Source organism: Neophocaena asiaeorientalis, unplaced genomic scaffold, assembly GCF_003031525.2.
Source record: "Neophocaena asiaeorientalis asiaeorientalis breed wild unplaced genomic scaffold, Neophocaena_asiaeorientalis_V1.1 scaffold138, whole genome shotgun sequence".
NCBI classification, from domain to species: Eukaryota; Metazoa; Chordata; class Mammalia; order Artiodactyla; family Phocoenidae; genus Neophocaena; species Neophocaena asiaeorientalis.
This window is the reverse complement of record NW_020172632.1, coordinates 5,392,673-5,403,880: the sequence shown is the minus strand read 5'-3', so window position 1 is coordinate 5,403,880 and position 11,208 is coordinate 5,392,673. Positions and strand designations below refer to the sequence as shown.

Sequence of the window (11,208 nt, the reverse complement as noted above, 5' to 3'; positions counted from 1 at the left end):
GAAGGAAGGTCAAAGGTAGACTATCCAAAATCATAAAAATATATTTCTCTTCCCTCCACCCAACAAGTGGAAGGTACTCTGGTATCTATTAAAAATAATTTTTTTCCTCCCCTCCAATAGAGGTTCTGCCTTCCAAACTATACATTTATACGTGTATGATTCCTAGAACTTTTTCATGTACTTCTTCTCCAGTGGCTTCATATAACCAGGAATAACAACTTAGGAGATTCTTTCAAACATGAAATTTAACACAAATATCAAAGTTTCCCCGTAAGTCTTTCTTTTTCCTTTCCTCTGACAAACACTCAGAGTTAAGAAATTGGCCGGGGCTAGAGAAAAGTAACTGGCATAGCTGTTCCAACACAAGCTCACAGGTCTTCACACAGAGTCCAGGGCTTGATTTCTCAAAACTTCTGAAAGGGTATTCCCAGAATGATTCCAACTTGATTTGGGATCATGGCTATCATACAAACCCAACCTTCTAATAAGTTACAGAAAATCAAACCAAAAAAAAAGGCCAAGAAGGCAGTCAACTCACAAACTCCAATGACAACTTGTTTCAATTCAATTCAACATTCAATTGGTGACAGGGCAGAAGACCTGACACTGAGCAACAGAGCACCTCTGAAGCCCCTGAGGATAAGAAGGGCATTCAGCAGAGAGGGGGTCTCCGATAATTCATGAAATGCATTCTGAAGTCATCTAGAAGGGAGGCTGCAATGTGCTGTGCTTGGGGGTCTGCCTCACTGTGCTTCTGGATGTCACACAAAAGCTGCAGTCCTTCTTCTTCGACTAACATTTTGCAGTATTTGCTGGCTGAAAGAAAATTAAGCAAAGAAACCTGACGGACAGGTTGGCATCTTAAATATTCCCAAATTACCACATTCACCAGTTTGAAGAAAGAGTACAAAGTTTTAAGCCCTCTGACACAGGAGTTAACAGATAAACTGTGTCAATTTAGAAGAAATATGCCAGTTAATGCTTGGCTTGTGTAATGAGATAATGGATGATTATTTTATTATGTTTACTTCTGGACAACTCTATGCTTCAAATGTCTCTAATCCTAGCTAAAAGGATAAGAACATCTTTTATTACAAAAATGATACAGATTTCAGGTTCAGCCAATATGCTGAGCTAGACAACCTAAAAACACCAGAGCTGGATACAGTATAACTGAAAAAATTTTTAATTCATAGTTGAGTGCACAGAGTAAAGGAATTGTCCAGGAGTCAGACACAAAGAGCAAAAAGCACCCAAAGCTCGTGTAACCTAACCTGTAACTATCGTCCGGCAGAAAGGGACCGTCGGTTTCAGTAATCTAGGAATTTAGATTTTAAATTAGGAAGTCAGAAGCAAAATCAATGCATAAAGCTGGCCCCTCAAAGGGCAAGACAACGGATAAGACAATGAAACATCTGCATTTAGCCTGGGCTCCTGGGAGTCTTTCCTGAGAATTTATAACCAGTCCCAAGTTGGTATAGAGTTTGAATTTATATTACCCTAAATGTTCTGGGAACCCTTGAGCTGAGAAATTAATATAAGAATTAGTCCAATCCCAGGGAAACCTCTAGAACACTTGACAGAAGCAATACAAAGCTGTACTGAAGGGACATGTGCACAACTCAGTCTGAAAGGATTCTCTTAATCAGTCCAAGAGTCTATTAGACACAGAAACAATGATCCAAAAACACATCTAAGGCAATTACCAAGAATGCAGTAAAAAGAAACAAAGACATGGAAACATTTGTTTTTAAATGGTTACAAAACATGTAGGACAGATTCAGAGAAGGTATAAGATACTTCTGATAGATGTTATAAGAAAGGAATAGAGAGAATAAGTGGAAGGTAATATTTTAAAAGAAAATGGCTGAAAATTTTCATCAATTTTGTAAGGTATAATCATGACCTGAAACCCAGAGGCCATATAACAAAATATTGACTTGTAAAAACATTGAATAAAATCAAGACAATAAACTGGGAAAAAGTATTTGCAAGACTTCCTTCAAATTAAAAAGAAAAAGACCAAAAAACAGTAAACAAAAAGTGAGCAATGGAAATCAACAGACAATTCAAATATAAGACAGTTCACCTTACTTAAAATAAACGCCATCTGAGACTCTCTTTCACCTTAGGTTGATAAAGATCAAAAAATTCAACTAGGGCTTCCCTGGTGGTGCAGTGGTTGAGAGTCCGCCTGCCGATGCAGGGGACGCGGGTCCGTGCCCCGGTCTGGGAGGATCCCGTGTGCCGCAGAGCGGCTGGGCCCGTGAGCCATGGCTGCTGGGCCTGCGCTCCGCTGCGGGAGAGGCCACAGCAGTGAGAGGCCCGTGTATCGCAAAAAAAAAAAAAAAAAAAAAAATTCAACTAGGGCTTCCCTGGTGGTGCAGTGGTTGAGAGTCCGCCTGCCGATGCAGGGCACACGGGTTCGTGCCCCGGTCCGGGAAGATCCCACATGCCGCGGAGTGGCTAGGCCCGTGAGCCATGGCCGCTGAGCCTGCGCGTCCGGAGCCTGTGCTCCGCAATGGGAGAGGCCACAACAGTGAGAAGCCCGCATACCACCCCCCCCAAAAAAAAATTCAACTAAACCTTTTTGTAAGAATAAAAGGAAACTGGAAGCTCTAATATATTGCTGATGGGAATGCAAACTGGTAATCAATTATCTGGATGACAGTTTAGCAATACCTACCAAAACAAGCATTCATAACACTTTGACTCAGTAATTCTAAGAGTATTCTGCAGATCATGCTTGCAAAGTGATGTCTTTTCTTTTAACAAATGGTATGCACTACGCTTGTACTAATACTGTGCTATGTACAAATGCTCGTACTATGAGCCAAGCAATGTTTAAATGCTTTGCAAATGCTACCTCATTTAATTCTCATAACAGCCCTATGGAATAGGTACTTTAATCCCCATTTTACAGATGAGGAAACTGGAGAACAGAGGGGTTCAGTAACTTGCTCAAGCTCCCACAGTTAGTAAATGGGAGCAAAGTACAAATAGTCTGATTCTGGGGTCTGTCCTCTTAATTAGCACACATGTTCATGTTTCCTAAATATATAGTACGTGTGTGAGTGAGAGTGAGAGAGAGAATGTCATTATTCATCGAACCAGTGTTTGTATTGGAATAGAAAAGACTGGAAACAATGTTAAATAAATTGTTACATCATATAGCAAAGAAATACAGAGCAATCTAATTAATAGTGGTGATCTGGAGTCAGATCACTAGGTTAGAACCCTATCTCTGCCGGTGCAGGCTGTTTTAACTTTGGGCAAGTTACTTTACTTCTCTATGCCTCGTTTTCTCATCTGTAACAGATATACAATAAAATGCTACCCGTTCCATCTGTTGTGAAGATTAAAAAAGTTACACATAAATAGCTTACAACACTGCTTGGCACATAGGAAATATAAACACTCAACTAAATTCTAGTTGTTGTTACAGTTACTGCTGTTGTAACTGAATATACTAGAGTCTATTTCAGTGCCATTCAAACTGACTGATCTGCCTCCATCTATTCATATGCCAGTACCATTTAAAGAGAAGTGTTAGAGACTTCTCTGGTGGTCCAGTGGTTAGGACCCCACGCTTCCACTGCAAGGGGTGCCAGGCTTTGATCCCTGGTCTGGGAGTTAAGATTCTGCACACCGCAGGCACAGCCAAACATAAATAAATAAAGAGAGTATTAGGGCAAGCTCCTAAAAACCATTTTTCTCAGTCAGTTCTTTCCTGTTTATCCTGCCACTTTAACTTTAAAATAATTTTCAGATTCCTCAACTCTTACTCATTCACTTGAATTGTATTATATCCATGAATTGAAAAGAATTGAGTATAGTATGTCTCACAATTATTTCAGGCTTTTAAATTATTTCCTATAGTTTTTTTTGCATATAGGCCTCAATACTTGTTAAAGCCATTTTGAGATAGCTTATGCTTTTGATAGTTAAAACTTTAATTAATTCTAAAAGTTTTATCTTAGGTATTTTAGTATAAAATTATAACCTATATTTCTTTTATAATAAAAGCAAAAATTTTAATAATAATGCTTAACAAAGAATAAGAGCCAAGGGACTTCCCTGGTGGTGCAGTGGATAAGACTCCACGCTCCCAATGCAGGGGGCCTGGGTTCAATCCCTGGTCAGGGAACTAGATCCCACATGCATGCCACAACTAAGGAGCTGGCAAGGCACAACTAAGGAGCCCTGGAGCCACAACTAAAGAGCCCACCTGCCACAACTAAGGATCCCATGTGCTGCAACTAAGGAGCCCACAAGCCACAACTAAGACCTGGTACAACCAAATAAATAAATAAATATTTTTTAAAAAAGAATAAAGCCAAGAATTCCCAAGGGGAATTTAAAACAGTAAAACATGGAAAAACATTTAATCTGCCTGGGACCAACTCCTGACATCTGGCCCCCCAGCCTCCCTCAAACCATTACAAAGAGGCAAATCTATGTATTACTATAGGAAGAATAGTATTCATGATAAACTACTGAGTGAAAAACAGCAAGCTATAGGATAGTATGCACAGAATGAGCCCATTTTGTCTAAAAACATTATCCTGTTCACATAGAGTATATACTAACTATAGCATGTATACAGAAAAGTATCTGGAAGTATAGTTATAGTTATCAACTTATGGACAGTGCTTGCCTATGGGGAATAGGAGTGGGAGCAAACTTTGACTTTCTATATCACTTGACAACCACCCCCAATTATAATTCTGTAGCATTTTTTATACTAATACAAATGCTTTTCAGTTGCTTTTTTAAAAGTGTTAAAATCAGGACATAGGTGAACAATTTTTCAAAATTCCATCTTGAACTTAATCCTTATACAGAAAAATAGCTGGAAAACTATTCTTTTTAATTACATACGGTTTTTACTGCAGACATGATACATGGCCCATAGTGCCCAGAGCTGAACCTCTGGTCGAGAGACGTTGCCAAGGAGTGGGAAAAATGCCTTGAAGGATCTAAACAAGTACAAAGAAGATGTTTCTTCAGAACTCAAGCTAACATCAGGGATATAATAATAATTTTCAACATTTTCCCCCCAGGGTCAATTCCTCACCAAGACAGATGTACTGCTGAGCATATAATCGGAACTAGCATTTAAGAAATTATACTCTGTGTGAGACATTATACATTCAATATCTGATTCCACCCTCAATCTTGCACACTGCCAGCCTCATTTTACAGATGACGAAAACTGAGTCTCAGAGATTTTCTAAAAGTGATTTTCCCAATATCACAAAGAAACAGGATTTGAACACATGCTATTTTATTCTAATATTTTATCACTGTACCATGGCTTCTACATAGTGAGTAGACTGAGGACAAGCTTTAAGAAAAGCACTATACCATCATGAAATTACCTGTAGGTCACCAATGCTGTCATCTTACAACTTGAACTTGGCCAACTCTGGATGGTTGTATACTGTACAAAGAGACATATCAAGATTCTAGTATTGTTTCATGTCACTTATAATTACATATATATGAAACAACATAAGTTTTCAAAACATGGGATTGATTACTCAAATTTAGGATACCTAACCTGCCAACTATCAATTAGATAAGCATTATATATGTAGAATATAAACAAAGTCATGTGGAAAACAATGCAATAAAAAGGGGCTCCTGTTTAATGATGGAAGATTGAGCATGCACCCACTCCTCCCCTAAATCCCATGAACAGAATGATACAAATGGTTTAAAAGAAGACAAATACACATAGAAGAAAGCAGAAGAAAAATGGTAACTAATTTAATAGATCTAGCACTGGGGAAGGTTAAAAAAACAAACCATTTTGAACAGAACACCCAAGAGACTTAAATATTTGGCAAAAGTATTACTTCAGGAAGTGAGATTAGAGGTGGGGTTGAAAAAGGACGATTGGTTGAAAGTACCAAAGAATCAAGACTTCAAGATCTCCTCTACCACCCCTTACAAAAATTTCTGGACTGGGCAATCCCATGAACAGCTGAGGTTGGGAGTACCATGCTAAAAACAGGGGGCTAAAGTGAAAAAACTAAATACTAAATGCTGAGCCTCCTTTACCCCCCAACTCTCTTCTTCTAGTGGGTGTTTAGCCTGTTGGAAGCCGACCTTATAATCTTCAATCAGAAGAATAGAAATTAAGGAAGGGAGGGACGGGACTTCCCTGGTAGTGCAGTGGTTAAGAATCCGCCTGCCAATGCAGGGGACACGGGTTTAAGCCCTGGTCCAGGAAGATCCCACATGCCACAGAGCAACTAAGCCCGTGCACCACAACTACTGAGCCCGTGTGCTGCAACTACTGAAGCCCACATGCCTAGAGCCTGTGCTCCACAACAAGAGAAGCCCCTGAAATGAGAAATCCGTGCACCACAACAAAGAGTAGCCCTGGCTCGCTGCAATTTGAGAAAGCCCATGTGCAGCAACAAAGACCCAGTGCAGCCAAAAAAAAAAAGGAAGGGAGGGAAGCAGGGAGAAAAGAGGAAAGAAAAAGGAGGGATGGAGGGGCGAGAGGGAGAGAAAGAAATTTCCCAGAATTGAAGGAAATGAGCTTCCAGAGCAGTAAGTAGCAAACGGAACAGATGAAAATGAACCCACATCAAGGCACATCACTGTGATTTCCAAACACTGAAGACAAAGGTCTTAAAGCTTCCAAAGAAAAATGGCACAGGACTTCTCAACAGTGATACAGAGAAATAAAAGACAGTGGAGCAATGACTTAGAAATTGTGAAAATATTTCAAAACTTAACTTTTATACCTAGCCAGTTGATCAACTAAATGTGAATGTAAAATAAAGGCCTTTTCAAACATAAAAGGTTTCAAATTTTCTTTTTCATACATCTCTTAGGAAGCTACTGGAGGATATGACGCAAGAGAATGAGGGAGTACACCAAAAAATAGGAAGGTACGCAGTCCTGGATACAGGGAATCCAACACAAGAGAGCAAAGAGAATCTCCAGAATGATAGTAAATGAATATCCTGGGATGACAGTGGTCTAACAGATATACAAAAAAGCAAATCAGATGGAAAAAAAAAACAGAAGGCTTGAGAAAGTAGTCTCCGAGAAGCTGAAGTAGACAGGATGTGCTTGAATGTACTGAAAGGAGATGTATACTTGGAGTATAAGAAAGGGTGTGCATTGGGAAACAGAGAAAAAGAATCTTCATTTTCCAAAGTGGGAAAATAAATTGATAATGTCTTACACTACAAAGTCAAGAAATAACAACATATGTTAGCGATATGGAGGTAAACACCAAAAGAAATAGCTTTAAAAAGAGCTGAGAGTGGGAAAGAGAAATAGAATAAGCCATATAAACTGTTTGCATGTATAACTTTTATAGAAGGAAAGTTACCAGAAGGAATGCAACAAAATGTTAATAGAGATTAGCTTTGGGTGGTTAAGGTGTGGGTGATTTATAATGTTTTCTTTATATTTTTCTCTATCTTTCCCATTTTCTACAATGAACACATATTTCAAAAATTCTTATGATCTAGAAAAATAAGTTTTCTGCAAAAAGAGATGACTCTGGATTTTGTAAAGAGCAATGGTTCTCATACCAGATCCTGGAGAAGTGCTCTCCTCTGGAGGTCATGGGATATCCAGGGCTGTTTGTCAGATGTCAGGTGGGCTATGATGCCTGCAGCTAAATAGCTGACTTCCAGTTCCTTACTATGCAGCAAGCTGCTGACATGCTTTACCACATCATCAGTCATCAACTTGGAAGAGAGTTCTCTGACTTCAGCTATGTTGTTCTATGGGTCAGATGGAGCAGAGAATATCAAGGACAGGAAAGGAGGGGAGAATCAGGAACTGGTTCCTCTCCCTCTCCTACTGCTCAGCTCATATACATACAAGAACACTTAGTCCCATCCTCCTCCCTCTGACTTAGCCTAACACCTACAATCCCACTCCCTTGACGATGAGGATGATCAGTAATAACCAATCATTGAGTAAGCACTTACTAAGTGCCAGGCACTGAGCTAGAGAGACTGAAATGTCTTTTTATCTGCCTTATCGCACTTAATCTTTAATAGTCCTACAAAGAAATTCAACACTCAGCAAGACTGACTTGTCAGGTTCACACTGCTAGTAACTGGTTGGAAAGAATACAAATCCAGGTCTGACTAAAAAACTTAACATTCCTGGGGGCTCACTATATGTTACATTAGCTTTAAGTTTAACCGTAACAATGAAAGGCAGGAAGTATTTTCTTATTTTATGTACTGTATTAGTTTTCTATGTGTGTAACAAATTAACACAAACTTGGTGGCTTAAAACAACATACATTTTTCCTCTTCCAGCTTCTGTGGGCCTCGCTTAGCTGGGTCTCGCAAGCCTGCAATCAAAGGGCTGGCTAGCCTGCATTCCCATCTGGAGGCTCCAATGGGTGAGGTGTGGGTGGGGAGAATACTTGCAAGTTCACTCAGACCGTTGGCAGAATTCATTCCCCTGTGGCTGCAGGAAGGAGGGTTTCTTGCTGGAGGTCACCCTCAGCTCCCAGAAGCTGCCCATAGGTTTTTTTTTGCTATGTGGGCTTTTCCCTTCTCCAACCACTCACTTCTCTAGAGTGTCTGCTAGGAAGAAGGATTTTATACATATTGTAATATAATCACAGGAATGATATCCTATTATCTTTGCCATATTCTGTTAGTTAGAAACAAGTCACAGGTCCTGCCCAGACTCTAGGGAGATGGAGATTACACAAAGACATGAACACCAGAAAAACTATAATCACTGGGGGTTGGTCACTTAGGGTCTGTCCACTACACAGATGAAAAAACAAAGGTTTAGAGGATAAACACACAGTCAAAGCAACCACAGCAGTTACTGCTCCTTCTAAAGCAGCTTTCAGAAAAGTATAGACTTAGTATGTTGAGAAAGGCATAAGGCACTCTGCAGAAAATTGTACTGTTTTGAGACCCACCCTGCCCCCTTTTCTCAAGACTAGCTATAACCCTCTTGTTAACAGCATGATTTCAGCAGAAATTGCACTGTTTTTAGACCCCCTGCCCTTCTTCCCTGGGCCAGCTACACAATTAGTCAACAGCATGACCAGCACTGAGTCTATCAGATGGCAGCCCCAAACAAGAAGAGACAAGATGATAGATAGGATCCTTAGCAAAACTGAGAGGGACACCTCAGTTGAGTCCCAAGTTCCTCTTTAATCTTGGCAGAAGCTTTTATATTAGCATTTTCTTCCCAAGAGTCTATGGAATAAAATACTGAATGGGAGCTACAGGAGAATGTGGGTCTTCCTCATACAGAAAAAGGAAGGAAAAGGAACAACCTCCCTAACCCTCAGTATTCTGAGAGGCTCTCAAAAGGATAAAAAGAAGGATACTTAGCATTGTATAGATGTATGAGGCTTCAATCCACCCTTCTGGACTGATTTCCCACTGTTTTTCTTCTTCCCACCTTCTCCCAAAATTCCAGATACTCTATATTACAGTGTCCCTCAAATGATTACATTTTCTCATCCTTTTTTAGCCCAAAATGACCTTTGTTCCTTTCTTCTACTTTTCTGTACCTTCCAGGTTTCCAATACTAATCATGTATTCCTCTCTATGAAGCCTTTCACATCTGCTCTGTCCCAAGTCCTGTATGTGTTAGGGATACAAAGGGAAACACACAGTCCCTGCTTTCAGTGAGTTCATGATCTAGAATCAAAGGCTCCCACTGGACTCTGTGCCTGTTTTCCAGCACTTACCACAGTCAATCATGAATTAGAGAGGTATTTGCATACACGTCTGACACCACCTCCCAACATTCTTAGTACTACCAGCTTGCTATGTTTCATGTATCTGTGTCTTCCGAAGCACCAGCACAGCAAACTGCAGGGGCATACAATAGTATGTCTTCGTTACTTTTTGTAAATCTTCACCTTTATCTTTAGGAAACAAAGAAATCTCTCAATAACAAATATCCTGATTGGGAGGTAGTATAAAAGTATAAACCAAGATATTTCTAAAAAATTAATTCAATTGTTAAAGAGGAAGTAAAGTGGCTAATATCAGGGGGTCTGGAGCCAGACTGCCTGAGTTTGAGTTCTGATTCTGCCTCTTACTATCTAGGTAACATAGGGTAAATGGCACTTCTGTGCCTCAGACTGAATATCTATAAAACGCAGACAACGATGTATGGGAGAGTGCAGAACATAACGCAATTTCCCTATCCCTGTGTATATGCCCTTTAACAATGTGACTGCTGCTCTTCCCACCAAGGGGTGGCCACCTCCTTTAATCTGGCCTTATCCCTAGGCATAAGAAATACCTGGTCTTTGTCCCTAGTTCCTGACTCAGAGCTCTCAAATCCCTTGGAATTTCTGGAGTGATTGGAGCATCTTTGTTCTAATGAGGTGACTCTTGGCAGGCACCTAGATAGCTTCTGGATGGGGGCTGGATGCCAGAAAGACCAAACCTTGATTAGAAACCTGGAACTTTCAACCCCATGCCCCCAACCTCAGCAGGAGAGGAGAGAGGCTAAAAATTGAATTAATAATCAATCATGCTTGTGTGATGAGACCCCCACCCCCCCATATATACCCCTAAATAATGGAGTTTGGAGAATTTCTGGGTTGGTGAACACATCAAGGTGCTGGGAAGGTGGTGTATCCAGAGAGGGTCCTTGCCCTACATATCTCTTCTATTTGACTGTTTCTGAGCTGTATCCTGTAATAAATTGAAAATAGCAAATAAAGTGCCTTCCCCAGTTCTGTGAGCCATTCTAGCAAATTATCAACCTGAGGAGGGGGTCGTGGAAACCCCCAATTTAAAGTCAGTCAGTCAGAAGTAGAGGTGGCCTGTGCTTAACAGTTGGCAACTAAAGTGGAGGCAGACTTGTGAGACTGAGCTTTTTAACTTGTGGGACCTGATGCTAACTCTGGATAGCTAGTGGCAGAAGTGAACTGAATCGAACTGTAGGACACCCAGTTGGTGTCAAACAAGTGGCAAAGTGGTTGTTGGAAAACACTCCGGGTCTCGTAACCTACTTTGACCTGTGAGACATTAGAAAATCTGATATAAGCAGAGGTTTAAGAAGCACTTGTACAGTGCCCTTGCCTTCTATTGCTGCCCAGAAACTGCCAAGTGAAGAAGCTCATGGAGACACAAGGCCCAGCTAACAACCTGCACCAATGGTCAGAGCTGAGAGTCAGGCCATCCTAGAGCATCTAGGCCTAGCTGAGCCACCAGATGACTGCAGCAA

General features: G+C 40.4%; 1 protein-coding gene across 1 annotated transcript in view; it reads right to left on the bottom strand.

The window, feature by feature from the left end:
* Nucleotides 1-652: 652 nt before the first annotated feature.
* ZYG11A (zyg-11 family member A, cell cycle regulator) overlaps nt 653-11,208 on the bottom strand; it is a 58,564-nt gene continuing 48,008 nt past the window's right edge. The window contains exons 11-14 of the mRNA XM_024739316.1: nt 7,563-7,757; nt 5,382-5,443; nt 4,882-4,979; nt 653-816 (exon numbers count right to left, since the gene is read on the bottom strand). Coding sequence (XP_024595084.1) covers nt 653-816; nt 4,882-4,979; nt 5,382-5,443; nt 7,563-7,757 — 519 coding nt within the window. The remainder of the gene's footprint in view (nt 817-4,881; nt 4,980-5,381; nt 5,444-7,562; nt 7,758-11,208) is intronic.